The following is a 21,998-nucleotide window of genomic DNA, read 5'->3' as shown; positions in this document are numbered from 1 at the left end:
GAGCTTCTGTAAAGTTTGGAAGGTAGGAGACGAGGTACTGGCAGAAAAAAGCTGTGGAGACGGGGCGTGAGTCGTGCTTCAGTAGCTCAGTTGGTAGAGCACTTGCCCGCGAAAGGCAAGGGTCCCGCATTCGAGTCTTGGTCTGGCACACAGTTTTAATCTGCTAGGAAGTCTCATATCAGCGCACACTCCGCTGCAGAGTGATAATCGCATTCTGGAATCAACGGTCAATTTGTGACTTGCGTCGCGTGAAGACAGCCCTCAACAAGTGGATAGAGAACAAAATCTCGTCAGTCAAATGCACAGGGCGAGATGTCAAGAGAATTCCCCTGCGCAAGGAACTTCTTCCTACAAAGGAATTACCTGCTGTTGACGATGTGATTCGAATTTGCAGACATTTTGTATTTTAATTCCAAGATCAAGAAATACATTGCGTTTTATGACGTAATTGAAATAATAATAATTGTATCATGCAGATATGTACACATTAAAATAAGTATGAACATAACGAGTCGGATGAATTTGCTGCCCCTGTAGGTGCCCACCCGTGTGCGGCATACGTCTTGCGCGCTCGGTCCCAGCGTCCCTGCCTGTTGGTTGTTAACATGTTGTCAAAACTGTGTCGTCATTTTCGCTCGCAGATTACATACCACCACAGCGGCTTTGCCACAGATGACATTGCATCGCAAGTAGGTTCTCAAACTTAACATCGCAGGTAGCTGTTATCATTATGTTCGTATCATGTGTATGTGTTTGACGTTTTTAATGTATCGTCGTGTGTAACTTTCTGAAATGGCTGCGCCACCAAAACCGTGGGAAAGTGCGGGTGCAAACTACAGGATTGCCTCAAATTTCCCGAATCCACCAGGTTTCAGGCGAGTATTTTATACTTTTCTGTATTCTCAAATTTGTCTTGTATGGTTATACGTTTATACTTTTCTGCTGCATGCGAAGTTGTTCGTTGGTAACTTGAAAATGAGACTTTTTTGTTTTGTTTCGCCCTGATTATTTTTTTTTTATAAGGACTGGGACTGGTAGTTACTTGTTACAGACTTTGTCTAGGCAGAATAGCTTTTGCATTATAGGCAGTAGTACACTTTGGAGATGATATAGAAAACAGGTTTTTCACTATCTGACCTAATCTTATTCTAAGCAACTCCAAGAACCTGTCATTTATGCATAAGAACCACGATGTGTGTAGTAGTTTCTGGAGGTTGTTTTCAACAATGAACCATCGTGAGAGAAGATCAAGTTAATGTGACTGGGTCAAGTAATCCGCTTAGGTTAGCATGGATACTTTCTTGGAAGTTACGTATTGTGGAAACAGTGCAGCTGGCTTCATCAACAGAATTAGCATTTGCCTCTTCTGTTATTAACATTGTAATTTCACACCTTTTTGTCCTATGATATATTCTGGCATCTCTCTGTGACCACGAAGGATAATCCTTGCGTGAAAGGGATATTCAAATGACAGACGACTGTTTACAAACTTGTTATAGGTTGCTGCTTAAGAGGTTAGATATTCAATTACTTCCATCAAAGTTTATTCCTTGAAAATTTGTAGCTAATAATTACAGTAGTTCCTCAGAATGGTTTAGATGTGCTTGCTGTAATGCAACATGCCTATTATTTTCTTTGTCAGACGTCTTGATTTCAGGTATTTTTCTGCAATTTTTAAAAGGTTTGTATATGATACTATCAATTATATACCAGTCTGTTGTGACTTCCTCTTTAGCTTAAGAGATCTTTCCTCATCATAGTCAGATAGCAGTGATGTGTATGTGAGATGTGCCTGCTTGCGTGAATGTGTCTGTTGCTTTCTTTTCTCAAGAAGGCTTTGACTAAAAGCTCAGTGTGCAAGAGTCTTTCCGTCATGCTCATCTGCGACTCAGTGTGTCATCTTTACAGTGAGTAGCAACCTATCAGTTTCATCTTTGTATGTGAGATAGGCTAGACACTAAGACACTGTCACAAATTAAGACATCATCTTTAGTGAACAACACAAGCAATCAGTGTATTCATGAAGTGTGATGTCATATGTTATGCGGAGGATGTCAGCAAAGTTTTTGTTTATATGTTTGTTATAGATGTCAGTTGTACATTTTGTTTACAGTGTTGTTTACATCTTGTGGATGGTGGCTTAAATCATATTGTGGACATGGTGATCTGTCGAGGAGAATAATATTTTGAATTTTCATATTCTAATGAACTGTTGCATAGCCCGATGTCTAATTTAGATTGGAAGGTGATGTTTAGTTGTGAGTTGAATGTGATGACAAATTGATCTGCTGTGCACTATGAGCCATAGGCTACTTCCTTTTTTAATAAATTATCTACTTTCACATTTGATCTGCACTTTCCATATTTTTAACATGGTCGAAGGTGTTAATAATGTGGTTATTACTCTGTACTTCTGTAGAACCTTTTTTGTGATGTCAACCATCGGTAGTTTCTTAAGGCTTGTAAGTCAGCTGTATCAATGACATATTGTTCTGACGGTGCAGTGCAGTGTTGTTAACTAATCCTAAAGGATGTATTGGCTTACAAAAAATCAACTTTAGGTTGACACACACTCCATAGGCTAGTATTATTTTTTGCTAAATTGCTACTGGTAAAAATTTAAAAAAATTATTTTGTGGCAAATCGGGAAGCTCCTTGACAGTTGTAAAGCACTAGTCCGTATAAATGTATATGAGAATCCATATGTTTATTTCTTAGGTTTAATGTAGTTTCTTTAAGTTAATTTCTGAAGTATGGGTTCTATCTGGTTTCAGTAAAATTAGGTAGATGTATTTCAGTAATTGAGTGTCAGACTAAAAATTGAAAGGTCCAAAAATCAATCCTCAGTCATTCCTAGGATGTTTACAAGGTTTCACTGTGGGTACTGCTAATAAAGAAACCACTCTGTCGTACTGTGGTTCAGAGTCCGTGCTAAACTGGCTCTCTTGTCCTGTTCAGCAGTCATAGGAAAGCAAGGCATACCATGGACCACCTCCAGTAAGACTGTTCCTAGTCATGTACTGCAGTGTTTGAACCAGTCTTTGGTGTTGGGAACTCTATTTTTAAACTGAACTGAATAGTTAGAAATTATTGACTGGAAACTGGACTTATGTAATCAAGAAGTAGTTTTGAACTGATTGTGTTACTTGTTCCGAAATTGGCAAAGTTATTTATGTATCTAAAGAAATGCATTAGTGGCTGAGGAAAAACTGAAATAATAGGATAAATAGGAACATTTGACCAAGTGTGACAACGCAGTGGTTAGCACACTGGGCTCCCATTCAGAGCAATTCAAACCAGTGTCCAGCCACCCTGGTTTAGGTTTTCCGTGGTTTCCTTAAATCGCTTAAGGCAAATGCCGGGCTGGTTCCTTTGGTTGAGGATGGCCACTTTCTTACACTGTCCTTCCCTAATCCAAGCTTGTGCTCCACGTCTAATGACCTCATTGTGTATGATACATCAAACACTAATTACCACCTCCTCCTCCTCCGTTATCAGCTTTGATCAATAACATAGGAAAGATGCGACAAATATTGTAAACGAGGTGGAGGCTATAATGATATATCAGTGCCAGTCTTATAAAATGGGCCAAGCTAGAGATTAGCTGGTTTTTTGCTTTCACATTTGTTGGTTTCACTGGCTTGCATCCAGACTGTCACCTTTCAACCTAACCTAGACCTCGGGCTAAGCTATAGATCAGGCTGTCACCACAAGAAAGCTTCCACATTCATTGACTCCACCAACTAAAAACCAAATGGTCAAGGTACACACCAAAAGATGACACCACAGCAATCATTAACATTGTCTCTGCTCAAATCTGACAACTAGTTTTGGATGTTTCTTGTGAACCCAACAACATATTTGAAGCAGTCTCTGTCTTCTGGTAATGAGCAGATACCGTCCAGTGTAAATAGCAATGTTCTGTAGTTCTCTTGAACACTAAGTGCTAACCACACTGAGTTTCACTAACACCTATTGTGAGTTTTATTATTGTGCAACTGTATCTTGTTAGTAAAAGCAAGACATTAGAAATCCTTTCTAATTCAGAAAAAACTTTTTCTTGAAATCATCTGAATATCTAGATTCAGAGATTGAGTTCTGTTCACTACATGGCAAGTAGCAGTGTTTGTTATACAACTGCATGACTAGTAGAAATGTACTGTAAGTGCCACTTGGTATTTAGAGATGTCAACTATTTTCTCAGTAACATCTGCATTACTAAACACCTGATTAGATTCATGGTGCATAGCCCTAGCCAGAGGTTGTCTGTTTAATAACTTCCGCGGCAATAAAAATTTCATTTTTAGAATTAGAGTCACGTCCTAATCTGTTTATTAAGAAGTATAATCTTTCATTAAAGGCTTAACACAATAATTGAAGTATTAAAGTGAGAAACTGTGTATACATCTGGCGGCAGTTATCTCACGGCACTCAAATTACCCAGAGGATATTCATCCGGTATTTGAGAATGAGAACTTTTAGTGACTTCCAACAAACTTTACACAATTTCAGACCTTTCAAAACATTTTTTCTCTCTAACAATTTCCACAAAATAGTGGAAGGAAAAAAGTTCGTTGCTTATTACATTTTTTCTGTATCTGCAGTGAAACTTCAGCATCGGGGATGATGATTTAATTTATTACTTTTTCACTAGTAACTGAATTTGAAACAAATTTTGCAGACAGTGTCTACATGTAGCACTGAATGTACCTGCAAAATTATATTACTGTACAGCACATATATCAGTAGACTTGACTTCATAAACAGTAAGATACATGATAAATTAGCTTCTCTTAAGTACAAGTTACTCAGACTATAGTTGTACAGTAGTTTATAATTAGTGCGTTCATTGACTTCCAACAAACTTGAAACTTTTTCTCACTTACTTCCTCAATCCCAAGTATTTAATACACAGTCATTTTTGAAGTAAACATAATTTTGAAGAATTAGAAGCTTTTTTATGCATATGAGAGCTCAGTTCCTTAAACAGAGGCTTGTGAGTACCAAACTAATAAAGTAAATATTTATCTACTACGACACTCTATGACACTCTAATGTAACAGTTACTGTGTGAGTGGGGGAGGGGTGGGGGGGGCGTGCATGCCAAACTCAGCAAACAATTGTGCTGTAGCCCTTACCAAATGCTTTGTGTTGAGCTTGCTTGTTGTTTACTTTTATTATCTGCAAATTAGTAGAGAGACCATGCCTGATCCGTGACGGGCTCGAGTATGACCCTTACAGTACCACATGGATCGATGATAACTATGACTTCTCACAGAAGCACAGAATATGGACATACTTTCAGTGCTGCTGTGAGAGGGAGGCAGGGCTTGTTCCCCTGCACCGTTCCTGTCCCCTTGGGCAGTCTGAAGTCCTCTTTTGTGTTTATGTTAATGTTTATGCCTGTAGTGTCTACAGCAGGTAATAGGAAGCAAGCAGCAAAAGTTAATAGTAAAACTGACATGGCAGCAACTATTTTACAAAGTAGCAGCTTTCCTAAAATTTTACCCTATTAAACTTAGATGGCATAAATGTGAATAGCTTAAGTAGTATAGTGACAGTTTATTGTTAATACATTATACAGATTAAGTTTCTACGATATCTTTGTTTCACATTAATGTAGATATACCTTAACTCATCCCACATTCTTTGAGTGTCTCCTCCTTGGTCTACAGAGCACAGTGATCGAGTGAATAGCAATTGCAGCTCGATCTCTCATAAGGCTGTTTTTAGATGTACATTGAGAAGTCAAGTTGTTGTTGTTGTTGTTGTTGTGGTCTTCAGTCCTGAGACTGGTTTGATGCAGCTCTCCTTGCTACTCTATCCTGTGCAAGCCTCTTCATCTCCCAGTACCCACTGCAACCTACATCCTTCTGAATCTGCATAGTGTAGTCATCTCTTGGTCTCCCTCTACGATTTTTACCCTCCACGCTGCCCTCCAATACTAAATTGGTGATCCCTTGATGCCTCAGAACATATCCTACCAACCGATCCCTTCTTCTGGTCAAGTTGTGCCACAAACTTCTCGTCTCCCCAATCCTATTCAATACTTCCTCATTAGTTATGTGATTTACCCATCTCATCTTCAGCATTCTTCTGTAGCACCACATTTCGAAAGCTTCTATCCTCTTCTTGTCCAAACTATTTATAGTCCACGTTTCACTTCCATACATGGCTACACTCCATACAAATACTTTCAGAAGTGACTTCCTGACACTTAAATCTATACTCGATGTTAACAAATTTCTCTGCTTCAGAAACACTTTCCTTGCCATTGCCAGTCTACATTTTATATCCTCTCTACTTCGACCATCATCAGTTATTTTGCTCCCCAAATAGCAAAACTCCTTTACTATTTTAAGTGTCTCATTTCCTAATCTAATACCCTCAACATCACCCGACTTAATTCGACTACATTCCATTATCCTCGCTTTGCTTTTGTTGATGTTCGTCTTATATCCTCCTTTCAAGACACTATCCATTCCATTCAACTGCTCTTCCAGGTCCTTTGCTGTCTCTGACAGATTTACAATGTCATCGGCGAACCTCAAAGTTTTTATTTCTTCTCCATGGATTTTAATACCTACTCCGAACTTTTCTTTTGTTCCCTTCACTGCTTGCTCAATATACAGATTGAATAACATCGGGGAGAGGCTACAACCCTGTCTCACTCCCTTCCCAACCACTGCTTCCCTTTCATGTCCCTCGACTCTTATAACTGCCATCTGGTTTCTGTACAAATTGTAAATAGCCTTTCGCTCCCTGTATTTTACCCCTGCCACCTTCAGAATTTGAAAGAGAGTATTCCAGTCAACATTATCAAAAGCTTTCTCTATGTCTACAAATGCTAGAAACGTAGGTTTGCCCTTCCTTAATCTAGCTTCTAAGGTAAGTCGTAGGGTCAGTATTGCCTCACGCGTTCCAACATTGCTGCGGAATAAAAAAGTTAAAATGGCAATATGCTAATTCCCGGGATTACATGCCAACTGTTTTAAGAAGGAAACTACTAAATTGTTGCAGATAAGTCTTCATGGTTAAAAAAAAAACAGTGAGTTGTTTGGCAAGCTATTGTGGAAAAGTAAATTTGTGTGGTTGCTGATGTGCATGAGACATGGCATCCTTTCTTTGGGTGATGATTATGACACTGTGCACCATGTGGCAGGTGCTGAATTCATCCTGTGTACTCCGTATACAGAATCTCTCTCCCTACACCAAACTTTGAACAGGCACTGTGTGTGTGCGTTTGAGTGAAAAGGTAAAATTATTAGTTCTGTTGATACACACTTATAAAAGTGCACAAGACTATTGTAGTCTTCAAAACTTCCAGTTCTTTCATTGGGTACGAGAGAGGAATGGGTTGGGTGGGATTAAAAAGGAAGAACAGATAGCCCCAGGATAAGGACCCACCTTCTGTGATCACAGACTATAGTATAGTTAATTCTCCCCCCACTGTTAAGAAAAAAGGGGCGGAGAAGAGCAGAGTAAGTGGCCAAGGCAGTATTGCAACCTCAGTACACCAGTAACATCAATCTGAGTGTAATGTAAAATACCTTAAATCCTGACCTACCTATCTCTATAATATTGTGAATATACTATCACCTTTTTCAAAACAGTACAAATAATTTGAACTTTTATTCCACTTCGTATTATGTTTTAGCATTATGTCACAGATATTTATGTGAAAGAGACAGAGTTTGTGGGGTGGAATTATTATACTCCTTGCAGATAATTTACCGTATTTATTATATGTGGCAAGCTAAAACTGTGTACTGGACTGGTGGTAAACGTGAATTTCAACTTTTCCCATAACAGTTTAGCCATGCAAGCAAATTCTGTGATCTTACTACTGGCTCCTTTCTCTACCTTGCAAATTCTGCAGAACCTGTTTTATTGTATAATTGGGATAATACCATTTTCAGGGACTTTGTGTAATCTCTGTTGAGGAATGTTACCATTCTGTTAATGATGAAGTCATCATGGGATGCCTGTCAATGAGGTATTTTATTGTTTCTTGTCAAAGACATCATACAATAGGAAGAATAAAATCATTAAGTAGAATTATAATTTATGGTACAATGTTAAATCAACCTCACTTAACGCTCGTATAACCAAGTAAACACGTTAAAAACATATGTAGTAAATTACATTCGAATGTGTCACGTGGTAATGAAAATGGTCTCCAGCAAGGTTTTCTGGTGTTCAGATTTCACAATTAATCCATAAAATAGCAACCTTGAATAGCCTTGTTCGGTGTAACAATGTCATTCCACATGTCATTCCACCTGTTTACAGGTTAGCACTGTGGTGGATCATGTAGTTCGCTACATTGAGGATGTTCATCAGTACTAATATACTGTTGTTTCTTCAGATTTTCTGTACATTGTGGTATGTCCATCCTTAGACGATTCAGGACTTTCCATGTTGTATAAAAGAGTTTGAAACACCCAGAAATTTCCCCCTTTAGGTTGTTCCATGAGCCTATTGGAAAAGAGTGCCACCTCAGCTCTACTAGACATTTATTGGGTGACAGTGGGCTTGATTTGGCTACTTGTAAAAACATTTTTCATGCTTTAATCTCTATGGCTGAGGATTATGCCCAAACATAGGATTTCTCGAATTCTCCTAATTCTTTTTTCTCAACCTGTGTTGGTGTTCTTATCCTTACTCCTGGAGGATCTATGCCCTTAAGCCGATATATCTGATTTATATGGCTAGGGAAAAAATATACTGTAATGATTGGGCTATGTCATTTGTCGTTCAGGGCTACAGCTACGTTTTCCGCCGGAATAGAGTTTCACCAGACTGGGGCAACCTAAACTGTACTGGAAAAACACAAGGATAGAGCAGATGTGTGAAGGATTGTGGGTTGTGCACCCCATTGGCTGGTTCTCAGCTTTCATATTCTATTGTTCTGGGTACAGACTTTTATTTTTGTACTCACATTGTGTACCTTTTAGGGAATGGTATGATAGAGCGTGGCTCCCAGGTATTTCCACAATGTGAGAGCCAATATCCATTCAGTGTTACATTAAGTTCTTTCTTTGTGTAAATGGAAAGCACACACTCTAGTTTTTCCAGACTTGGGCTTATGTGAGGAGGATTATTATTATTATAATAAACAGCAAAGTTATCGAGTACTGTTAGTAGTTTCTTTTCCACCCCTTTGAAAGTTTTGTCTTGAATGGTGATTAGTGTATCAGCTACATGGATATAGGAGCAGATGTCTGGTATGATCAGCAGCTTATTGGTGTGTGTGTGTGTGTGTGTGTGTGTGTGTGTGTGTGTGTGTGTGTGTGTGTGTGTAAACAACAGTGGAGCAGAAACACCTCCTTCTTCCTTGAAGGCCATTTTTCTGGTCTGCCAGGCAGTCCTTTTGTTTTTAGGGTGATAATTGTCTATTTTATAATAAGCAGTCGGGATGAGATGTGGCAATATGTAAGCCTTAATGGTACTGTATACTTTTTTAATCAGTTTCTTATTGTTGATTGTATCATAGACTGCTGTGAGAGCAGTGACAGACACGCTTGTTGGAAGCTGTCTTCTATATGTTGCATGAGGTTCAGGATTTCATGGCAGCGTGACTTGTCAAGGTGAAAGCATACTTGTTCTCTAATAATAAATTGATTTGCATAGATTGAAATGCACTTAAGGCTCAGTCTCTCTAATACTTTATAAATTCAACAAACGAGAGATGGCCCTGAAGTTTATTTGTATCAATCATGTTCTTAATTGGCTCAGTTAGTACATCACTGACAATGAAAGGTAGTTAATTGGATCACGTCAAGGTGAGGTATGTAGTTGTGTGGCATATAATTAGTTCTCCAATTTTGCACTAATCTTATATTATTCTCATGTGTGTGTATTTGATATTGACAGCTGCAGTATTTGTCTAGCCTTTAGTGAATTTCCTCTGTATGACGTAATATACAGGATGGTCAGAAAATGTCTGAAACGCCCCGATTGGCTAAATTCTATGCTAAATAGCTCGGAAACGGCGCAATGTATTGAATTTTTTTCTTAACCTTTATGTCTCAGTACAACTTTCCCTACATCATCACTACAAGCATTTCAGACATTTTCTGGCCACCCTGTATATGATTTTCTGCTGTGGTGACTAAAATTGGAAATCAGCCTTCTCATTGACGAATAAACTCTCTCTATAGTCACTGTAAGTGATTTAAGGAAACAACGGAGAACCTTAGTGATGTTAATCTTTTCTGTAGCATGAAGTGTGGCATAGGATTGGTCTCTAGGAATATGGGAATGTTGAGAATACACTTCAGTAATATATGACCACTGTTTACTAAGTGGCGGAAAATCCAGAAAGCAGCAGTTATTACCTCGTGATGACAGTAAACATTACCTCCGATTATGTTAATGGTAAGCATCATCCTGCATAAGATTTAAATATTTGACAGTTTGATCATATCAGTCTTTCCTGTACACATATCGGATGCATGACATTTGATGAAACACCCATCATGGCTTTGACTAATGGCTTCTAGGGTTGTATAATTAAAGAAGCCATTGAAATGAAAATAACCAATGACATCCTAAATAGAGACAGTGGCCTGCAGCTCATAACAGCATGGGATCCAGCAGTCCTGTTGTGGAAGCTTGCACATCGAATACAGTGTTATTGTATGCCCATATATCTACATCGTAAATAAAACAGAAAGAAACTTCCACATGGGAAAAATATATTAAAAACAAAGATTCCAAGACTTACCAAGCGGGAAAGCGCCGGCAGACAGGCACATGAACAAAACACACAAACACACACACAGAATTACGAGCTTTCGCAACTGGCAGTTGCTTCGTCAGGAAAGAGGGAAGGAGAGGGAAAAATGAAAGGATGTGGGTTTTAAGGGAGAGGGTAAGGAGTCATTCCAATCCCGGGAGCGGAAAGACTTCCCTTAGGGGAAAAAAAGGACAGGTGTACACTCGCGCACACACACACACACACACACACACACATATCCATCCGCACATACACAGACACAAGCAGACATATTTCACGCTTGTGTCTGTGTATGTGCGGATGGATATGTGTGTGTGTGTGTGTGCGAGTGTACACCTGTCCTTTTTTTCCCCTAAGGGAAGTCTTTCCGCTCCCGGGATTGGAATGACTCCTTACCCTCTCCCTTAAAACCCACATCCTTTCATTTTTCCCTCTCCTTCCCTCTTTCCTGACGAAGCAACTGCCAGTTGCGAAAGCTCGTAATTCTGTGTGTGTGTTTGTGTGTTTTGTTCATGTGCCTGTCTGCCGGCGCTTTCCCGCTTGGTAAGTCATATATCTACATCTATATCTAACCTATGCAAACCGCCATGCACCATGAAGTGCAAGCAAAGTGTTACACCTAGATATTTGTATGAGTTGGCAAATTCCAACAGTTACTTATTGATATTATAGTCACAGGATACTGCATTTTTTCCATTTGTGAAATGCACAGTTTACATTTTTGAACATTTAAAGCAAGTTGCCAACCTTTGCACCACTTTGAAATCTTATGAAGATCTGGCTGAATATTTGTGCAACTTCTTTCTGACAATACTTCATTATAGATAACTGCATTGTTTGCAGAAAGTGTGCGGTTACTATTAATGTTGTCTGTGTGGTAATTGATACACGGCATGAACAGCAAGAGTCCCAATATTGTGATAGCACAAGCACCAGTGGTGTCGCAGCCAGCAGCTTGTGTATATAATGGGCCCGTTAGCAGTTGTACCACTTGATAATGGTAAGGGAGTGCTTGGCCAAAAGCTTGTGCAATTCTATTCACATCATGTGACTGGAAAACTGAGAATTTTTTATTCGTATTTGGTATTTGTTTGTTTGCTACCCTGATAATATCCATAGTAAATCTCATCAAATTTGAGCTAATTGCTCTTCAGTCTCTGTTAATTTAACTTTGAGTGTTAAATGCTAAATTTGACTACAAATAAAGTGGGAAAATTGGTTTTTGTGGACTTTATTATTTACGTAGCAGAACCTTGTGTACCAGTGATGAAATCAACTGTTTTGCCTGGGCAAACATTGTTCCAAGCACACTGATGCGGAAAGAAGCTTGGCTTTAATGTGACTGAGAATAGGCCACTGTCTGCCGACCCATAGGCACCTCTTCTGTCATTAGAAACCACCAGTGTGCAGTGCTTTGGGCATACTTGTGTTGGTGTGCCACATTTTACTTGATTGCAATTTATATTCTAACAAGAGGGCAGTAATTTTTCTTAAATAACAATGAGAAGAATTTAGAAAAGATTATAATGTTCTTTGTGGTGTCCTGACTTCAGCCTAAATTCACAAATTTGTCTGTAAGTCAATTTCTCTTTTAATATCTGTTTTTAAACTGGGGCTCAGATTTTTATTTAAGCATTATAATATCTGTGCATAGAACTGTAGACCTACCTTTACTTATCCCGCAGTGGCTGGATCTTCCATTGTTTTTACAAGTAGTCAGCCAGCCACATGTACCAGGGAGTAACTTTCAGTTCTTTCTTCAGACAATTCTCATTTTGTTTAGCGTTATATCGTGACAACATTTTAGTTTTACTTAAAGATGAAAGAAGCGTATGAATGTTCACATAGACACGCACACTTCCATGGATGATTTTTTTATCCATTTTCATGTATTGATGAGCAACCACTAACTGTTGTAAACAACAGAGAGTTTGTCAAGTGTCCAGTATGTGTTTGTGGGCTATTATCCCAAGAAGATTGCTTGAGAGAAAACAATTTTTTGTCATTTAGCATTTAGTCCATTCTGCAAGGGTGCTGGTAACCATACTGTTGGGCCTAAAACTAATACAGTACAATCATGATCATTGTGTAGCAAGATGTGGGTGCAGAAGAAGGTGGTTGTGCCTCATGGCCTGGAGCAGATTTCTGAGATCCCTCAATTCAAGTCTGCAACACCGATGTTCTGAAACCCAGGCTGGAATACCCGCATTGCAGTATGTTCCACTTGCGTAGGTCCCGGATTCGATTCCCGGCGGGGTCAGGGATTTTCTCTGCCTCGTGATGGCTGGGTGTTGTGTGTTGTCCTTCGGTTAGTTAGGCTAAGTAGTTCTAAGTTCTAGGGGACTGATGACCATAGATGTTAAGTCCCATAGTGCTCAGAGCCATTTGACCCACTTGCGTAGGACTTCCACCAGTACCACCAATGAAACTCTAGCCTGCCAGATCAAATGAGTTTCATGAGACTCGTGGGCAGTGCTGAGCCTCAGCATACCTGTACTTACAGTGTTTTGTCTGTGCATGAGTGAGTGTTCTTTAAATGCTCTATCCTTGGATCAACACTTCTGTGTTTTGAAGGTGTTAGGCCAGTGAGCTATTAAGTGTAAAGCTACTGTAAGACTTCTTTCTCCTTAAGCTACACATGTGAGATAATTTGTTGCACTGTTTAAACAATATGTTTTTAATACAGAATACCTACTAGTATGATAACAATCATCTCCTTTCCACCAACCAGCTCTAAGTAACTGAAGAAGGCTTCTACACCCTCTCACTTCTTACGATGTTCTCAAAGGTGCCAGCTCACAGTTCAGTTTCATCCAAGTCCTGTCCACAACTAATGGGGACAAAAAATATTTTCTTTGCTCAGTTTTGCTTGACTTAACAAATTTGCTGCTGCAGTAATAATTTATTTGTCAGTTGGATGATCCTATATTAAGAGAACTACAGCTCTCCGTGATATTCTGTTATTCTGTCTTGTGAAAGTATTTCATAAGAAAGAAAGAAGTTTTGTGTACTCTACGTTCATTAGAATCTGCCTACTGGTCTTCTATAATTTTAGCAATATAATACCAAAACAGGGGAACTCATCTTGTTTTATGTATCATGTCCTAAACTGGAGTCTAAAACACACCCATTCAGTTGACTGTCGATAACAGGGTGCCTGACATATACAGTGATGCTCTGTCGAAAATAGCTTCACAATGTAATTTGGGTTTAAGTTTTTGGATGTAACTTCTGTGGTATATAGTATGAACTGAATAAATTAGCGATTAGAAACTATTCTGATTGTTTTGATTCTTTGGCTGTTTGGTTTGAAGGTGTTGCGGCTGCTGATTATAAACACAATATTCACAATGATGTTTGGTTCAAATGGCTCTGAGCACTATGGGACTTGCACCTAGAACCACTCGTCCACCCTGGCCGGCCACATTGATATAATGTTCACTATACATTTGTATTTGCTGCTCGTTCTAGGCACTGAGGAATTGCTTTTGTTTCATTCACATTTTGTTCAGCTGCACGTTCAGAATGAACATGTGTACTGAGAAAAAAAAGTTAGAAAAACGTTGAAAATATGAATAAACACTTAACTGGAAGAATGCAGAAAGTTGAAATAAGTGGTTCATGTAATGTTAAAACAACAGTTGATTTCTCAAACTGGGGGAAAGTACGGGGTCCCACAGGGATCGCTCTTAGGTCCTTTACTGTTCTTGATATACATTAATGACTTACCATTCCATATTGATGAAGATGCAAAGTATAGTAATAACATCCAAAAACCAAGAACTAAGTGATGTAATTGTAAATGATGTTTTTCACAAAATTATTAAGTGTTTCTCAGCAAACGGACACTCTTTAAATTTTGATAAAACACAGTATATACAGTTTCGTACAGTAAATGGCACAACTCCAGTAATAAATATAGACTTTGAACAGAAGTCTGTAGCTAAGGTAGAATTTTCAAAATTTTTAGGTGTGTCCATTGATGAGAGGTTAAACTGGAAGCAACACATTGATGGTCTGCTGAAACGTCTAAGTTCAGCTACATATGCTATTAGGGTTATTGCAAATTTTGGTGATAAGAATCTCAGTAAATTAGCTTACTATGCCTACTTTCATTCACTGCTTTCATATGGTATCATATTCTGGGGTAATTCATCGTTGAGTAGAAAAGTATTCATTGCTCAAAAACATGTAATCAGAATAATTGCTGGAGCCCACCCACGGTCATCCTGCAGACATCTATTTAAGGATCTAGGGATCCTCACAGTATATACATTCACTTATGAAATTTGTTGTTAGTAATCCAACCCAGTTCAAAAGTAATAGCAGTGTGCATAGCTATAACACCAGTAAAAAGGATGGTCTTCACTATGCAGGGTTAAATCTGACTTTGGCACAGAAAGGGGTAAATTATGCCGCCACAAAAGTCTTTGGCCACCTACCAAACAGCATCAAAAGCCTGACAGATAGTCAACCAACATTTAAAAATAAATTAAAAGAATTTCTAGATAACTCCTTCTACTCATTGGCTGAATTTTTAGATATAAATTAAGGGAGTGTCATGCAATATTTTGTGTAATGTAATATCTTCTACAGACATCTTTCATTAACCTGACACGTTCCACATCATTACGAAGTGTCGTATTCATGATCTATGGAACAAGTATTAATCTAATCTCATCTGATGCTCAAAGATTAGAAAACCATCTCCAGTATTCTTCTCAAGTAACAATAACATTTTCATTACAAATTTCGTAAATAAATGTCATGTCAGAGTATTCCGCGTATGTAAACACGTGCTTTACGAGTGTTAGCCTCGTTTACACGAACAGTTTTTCCGACTTTTTTGGAGCATACATGCCAAGCGCGCATGCCACTACCGTGTGTGTAAATGGCATACCAGGCGCACGATTTTGACACAGGTGCACCGGATACTGTCGAGGATGCCGTTTGAACACTATAGTGCTCCGGAATGTTTATGGGTTAAAATGGTTCAGAAAATGATAATTCGCAAAGATTTGTAGAATTATTTAAAAGTTATCCATGATGTGGAGGGTAAAATGGGACGAGTACGAAAAACGGAGATCTCAAAAATTGAGTGTAGCAGCAGTTGACTGATGTCTGTAACACTACTATATAATTACATCTACATCCATACTCTGTAAACCACTGTGAAGTGCATGACAGAGGACGTTCCATTGACAATCCCTATAAAAGCGAAACGTAGGGGTTGTAGTATATTTCTGGTCATCATTCATAGCTGGCTCCTGAAATTTCGAAAGTAGGCTTTCTCGAGATACATTTGTGCAGTGTCTGTAAAATTCGATGCAGTGCACGCCTGCATGTCCGAAGGAAGACAGCTCTGACGATTTATAGCCTTATTAAATCACGATTTGTGTATCGGTAGTGGTACCGTATTCGCAACTTGCGAATACATTTAATGATTTAATGCGGCTGTAAATCGTGAGCAGTGTCCGCGCATGTCCGAAGGAACATTGCATCTAACTTTACTGACACTGTCAATACAAACATTGCACTAATGTACTTTCTGCCAAAGCCAAAACAATCTGAGGAGAATACTGAATGGTCTTTCCCAATGCAGAAATCAACTTTAGGTAGCAGACATTGGGACATTGGAAGTTTGGGTCTGTCCGTGAAACGTACTCGGATAGCTGACGTTGTTAAGTGAACCGCTCACGTAGAGCAGGAAATCGGGGTTAGAGTTCCAGTTATGCACAAATTTTCATTCGTTTTCAGTAAATTTTATAGCTGTGGTGATACCGTATTCACAGTTTGCAATTACATTCTATATCTCGCGATACTTCGTCTGTGTTCAAGAGTCTGCCAGTTCAGTTTCGTCAGCAAAATCCCCCAGGTCAGACAACCTGTGACTATTCGTGCTGCCCTTCTCTGTATACATTCAATATCCCCAGTTAGTCCTATTTGGTGCGGGGTCCCATGCGCTTAATCAGTATTCTAGAACGAGCCTCGAGTGATTTGTGAACAATTTCCTTTATAGACTAATTGCATTTCCCCAGTGTTCTACCAGTAAACTGAAGTCGGCTAGGTGACTGTGGCTATGTGATCGCTCCATCTCATGTCCCTACGAATTGTTACACCCAAGTATATTTGCATGAGTTTACTGATTCCATTTGTGACTCACTGATAGTACACTAATAGAATACTAGTTTTTTTTCCGTTTGTGAAGTGAACAATTTTACATTTCTGAACGTTAAAACCAATTTTTCAGTCTTTGCACCAATTTGAAATTTTGTCAAAACCTGACTGAATATTTACGCAGCTTCTTTCAGACGGTGCATCGTCTGTAAATGTCAGACAGATTACTATTAATATTGCAACGTGAACAGCAAGCGTCCCAACACACTTCCCTGGAGCACATCCGAAGTTTCTTCTACATCTGTCAATGACTCTCCATCCAAGATAACTTGTTGCACCCTCCCAGTCCAGTCACAAATTTCACTTGATACACCCCCCCCCCCCCCCAACAATAGTACTTCTCATAATAAGTGTAAATGTAATGAGTCAGATGCTTTTCGGGAATCAAGAAATAGTGCGTGACATATCCGGATGCAACCAAAGACTGAAGTGTAAGTAGTTTGTAAAAATTGTAAGCACTATTGGAAAAAGATCTATTTTTTGAATGAATGTAAATTATTTACTTGTAGTTTGGATTTCTTCCAAATAAATGGCCCTACAGATCTTTTCACGCTCTCCGTTTAGCGTTTGTACTATCACGTAACACAACGATGTTGCAGAAATTGAAGTTCAGAACTTTGGCTTGAAGTGACTCAGCGTTTTTAGCAGAAATCTAAAAACAAATATGGACTTAAGGTACCAACATTACTTTTTTTGTGAACTTTTAAGGGACCAAAAGTGAAACAAAATACATCAGTAAACTTTTTAATGAAGTACCCTGCCAAATGAGCTTGATAAGAGGTTTAAAAAGAAAGCAAACAAAAAATTGCAATAAAGAACAGTCTTGACTGTATTTTATTTCTTTACTGCTAACGTGTTTTTCCTGTTTGAGACATCTTCAGAATAATATATACACAAAGCTTAGTATTTCAGTCGTAGGCCTTGAATATTTTGACTTAATAATACACACAGCAAAAAAGTTTTCCATCACCTCGGTTCGGAGAGTTCCGGAACCTATGCAGAAAATTGGAATAGATATCAACATAAACTTCATTTCCGCCCTTCTTATTGCTTATGAAAACCACATATTGCATGTTGTGCCACCGTACAGCGAGACCTTCAGAGGTGGTGGACCATATTGCTGTACACACCGGTACCTCTAATGCACAGTAGCATGTCGTCTTGCATTGATGCATGCCTGTATTCGTCGTGGCATACTTTCCACAAATTCATCAAGGCACTGTTAGTCCAGATTGTCCCACTCCTCAATGGCGATTCAACGTAGATCCCTCAGAGTGGCTGGTGGGTCACTTTTCAATCTATCCCAGGCATGTTCGATAGGGTTCAGGTCTGGAGAATAGGCTCGCCACGCTAGTTGAGCGATGTCGAAATCCTGAAGGAAGTCATTCACAAGATGTGCACTTTGGGGGCACGAATTGTCATCCATGAAGATGATTGCCTCGCCAATATGCTGCCGATATGGTTGCACTATTGGTTGGAGGATGGCATTTGCGTATCGTACAGCCGTTACGGCGTCTTCCATGACCACCAATGGCGTACGTTGGTCCCACATAATGCCACCCTACACCAGCAGGGAACCTACACCTTGCTGGCTGGAGAGTGTGTTTAAGGCGTTCAGCCTGACCGGGTTGCCTCCAAACACGTCTCCAATGATTGATTGGTTGAATGCATTTGCGACACTCTTCGGTGAAGGGAACTTGGTGGCAACCCCTGAGTGGCCCATTCGGCACGTTGTTGGGCCCATCTGTACCGCGCTGCATGGTGTCGTGGTTCCTAAGATGTGCCTTGCCATGGACGTCGGGAGGGAAGTTGCGCATCATGCACCCTATTGCGCACAGTTTGAGTCGTAACACGACGTCCTGTGGCTGCACGAGAAATATTATTCAACATGGTGGCGTTGCTGTCAGGGAAGCGGTCATTCACTGCAGTAAGTAGCCCTTGGGAGGCCTGAGCGAGGCATGTCATCGACAGTTCCTGTCTCTCTGTATCTCCTCCATGTCCGATCAACATTGCTTTTGTTCAATCCGAGACGCCTGGACACTTCCCTTGTTGAAAGCATTTCCTGGCACAAAGTAACAATGCGGACGCGATCAAATCGCGTTATTGACCGTCTAGGCATGGTTGAACTACAGACAGCACGAGCCGTGTACCTCCTTCCTGGTGGAATGACTCGAAGTGATCGGCTGTCGGACCCCCTCCGCCTAACAGGCGCTGCTCATGCATAGTTGTTTACATACATCTTAGAGCGGGTTTAGTGACACCTCTGAACAGTCAAAGGGACTGTGTATGCGATACAATATCCACAGTCAACGTCTGTCTTAAGGAGTTCTGGGAACCGAAGTGACGCAAAACTTTCTTAATGTGTGTGAGATTTATACATATCAGCAGACACGTACGTATTGTTCTGAAGATGACCAAAAAGGGTGAAACGAGTTAGCAGTATATAAATAAAGTGCAGTCAAGGTTGTTTTTAATTTGCTAATCAATATCACAGTTGCTTGCTTCAGCCAGTATCGAGTAGGGGAATATATACACAACAAAAATATTAGACCATTTGAAATTAGGTACTATAAGAAAACAACTTTCTCAAATAATCTCTTTGAGGACGTTTTACCTTAGTTTCATTTACAGTTTTATTTTTTTATCGTTCTTTTGTACATGATAATATTGGTATTATAAATCAAATTATAAATCAAACTTCAATGTATCATCACAGTCTCTACATATCAAAGACTTTGGCAATTACGAAGACACAATTTACTTTTTAAAGTAGGATGATATTTCACTTGTTTTTCGTTTAATCTCTTCTGCAATTGTATCCAATTGACCCAATTTTTTTGCTTTTCCACGTATAGTTCTTTTAATCGTAGTTAGCGTACCTTGGACAAGAGTGAATTCGCCATAATCCTTACGTTCAATTTCTTCTTCAAGGTGCTTAGTGGCTTCTTCGGGCAGTTGATCAGCAGCTTTTCCTTGGATTTTCTTTCACTTATTTTTCTACATAAAGTTTTCGACAATTCATTCAGATCAGCAGCAGTTTTAGCCCTCAACTTTTCTGTTCTGTTTTCCAATGCTCGTCTTTCTTCAGTTTCCTTCAACATCTTTTCGTACTTATTCTTCTAAAGTAGCTTTTGTACAGGGTGCGGCAGAGCCGACTATGTAGTTTCTATCGATTACCGCTGGGGCTGTTGTGGGGGTAGGCAGTTGCACGTGGTCAGCCTTTGTCCATTCTCGCCTAACATGAAGCCCCATGGGCAACACCAGTGCCACTGTGGACAACAGCAAACAGTAGCCAGAGAGAGGAGCCGAAAGGCGCATTTCGCAGTCGAGCCACGCTATCCCACCAGCTGCGCACCAGGTCAAGATATGGTAGTACACATGACCGACGCAGAACGCCTGAAAATGTGCAGTGGGTAAGAACGGCAGTTCAACAATCGCCGCAACGTTCTGCTCGACGACATGCTGTTGCATTGGGGATTTCAGACCACAATTTGAGAAGGATTCTGCAATGCGGTTTGAAGTTCCATCCTTTCAAAATAATGATTGCTCAAGAATTACGCACAGCAGACTACGCCAACCATCAAAATCTGTGTGAGCAAATGCTTGCTCAGATCCCTCCGAATGCAGCTTTCTTCAGTAGTGAAGAGGCACATTTTCATCTTAGTGGGTGCGTGGATAAGCAAAACTTTCTCGCCGAATTATTCACGAAAGACCGCAACGTTCTCCTAAAGTGACAGTATGGTGTGTCATCACAATTTGGCGTGGTAGGCTCTTACTTTTTTGGTTAGGAAGGAGTGACCGTGACAGTTGATTCCACACGTTATGTTTCAGTTTTGCAAAATTTTCTGCAACGCAAAATGGACGAGATTGTTGAAGAACATGGACTTGGAGACTTGAGGTTCCAACAGGATGTTTTGAGAGAAATGTTTCCAGGCCACCAAATTTGAGCATTTGTGACTACTTTCTTTGGGGATATCTGAAGGAAAAGGTTTTCAAAAGCCGCCCTCACACCCTACCCAAGTTAAAAGAGCTGGTTATTGACGAAGTGAATGCCCTACCCCGCGATATGTGTGCAAGAGCTGCTCGAAACTTCAGGGATCGTCTAAAACAATGTATTGATGCTAACGGCATCATGTTGAGGACATTATTTTCAAAACTAAATGAATGTAAAATGGTATATTGTACTAATTTAGAAAATAAAAACATTTTTTCTCTGTACATCTAGATTCACTTTTTAATGCACCTTAAAACTGCTTAGTCGGTTCTGCCGCACCCTGTAGCTTGGTATGCATTTATAGCCAACAGCTGAAGTTCGTCTGTAATACGAAACAAGTGTGCCTTACGGCTGTACAGTTCCGTTCTGTATAAAATTGCTGTACTGTTTCGTGCTAGATAAAACATTCAATCTTGAATTTAAACCACGTTCACTCGTTTTTACCATATCACTTGTTAAAACATGTCCAGAAAGAGAAGATTCTCTTCCTACCTAATCACTACCATGAGACAAAGTATAGGCCGTACATAAAGTCCGGGAACACTTTCAATTATTTGTTGCACAAGAACTAAACATTTTACAGATGTCATGCATATTGCATTTTGAAGAAATACTCTGAAATTTCTTTTTACAAACATTCGATATGCGAACCATGAGTGGCCCTGCAGACGTCAATACGGTAATCGAATTCTTGCCATGCCCTTCCGAGCATTGCATCGTCGATTGTGGCAGTCGCTTCCCGTATTCTCTCCCGGAGCTCTGCTACATCACATGTTAGAGGCGGTACATACACCAGATGTTTGTGTCACCACAGAAAAAAGTCACACGGAGTGAGATCTGGTGATCGGGAAGGCCATTTCATGAAGCAGCGGTTCCTTTCTGTAGCACGGCCGACCCACCGAAGCGGCAGCTCCGTTTTCAGGTGCCCACGAACTTCACGATGAAAGTGGGGTGAAGCCCCCTCCTGCAGAAAGATGAACGGAGAGTCCGATTGCATTTGAGGCATCAGCCATTGCTGCAATATGTCCAAGTAGGAATATCCAGTGACAGTGCTCTCGGCGAAGAAGAATGGCCCGTACAGTTTTC

At 39.8% G+C, this 21,998-nt stretch overlaps 1 protein-coding gene across 4 annotated transcripts in view; it reads left to right on the top strand.

Annotated features, from left to right (window-relative positions):
- Window positions 1–597: 597 nt before the first annotated feature.
- The window catches only part of LOC126277884 (peroxisomal membrane protein PEX13), a 98,071-nt gene continuing 76,670 nt past the window's right edge, over window positions 598–21,998 (top strand). For 2 of the 4 annotated variants that reach the window (XM_049977417.1, XM_049977416.1), the window contains exon 1: window positions 598–875. In XM_049977417.1, the coding sequence (XP_049833374.1) occupies window positions 793–875 (83 nt within the window). In that variant the 5' untranslated portion in view covers window positions 598–792. The remainder of the gene's footprint in view (window positions 876–21,998) is intronic. The other 2 variants (XM_049977419.1, XM_049977420.1) reach the window with 2 other exon arrangements.

This window comes from Schistocerca gregaria, chromosome 6, assembly GCF_023897955.1.
Source record: "Schistocerca gregaria isolate iqSchGreg1 chromosome 6, iqSchGreg1.2, whole genome shotgun sequence".
Taxonomy (NCBI): domain Eukaryota; kingdom Metazoa; phylum Arthropoda; class Insecta; order Orthoptera; family Acrididae; genus Schistocerca; species Schistocerca gregaria.
This window is presented reverse-complemented; position numbering and strand designations above follow the sequence as displayed.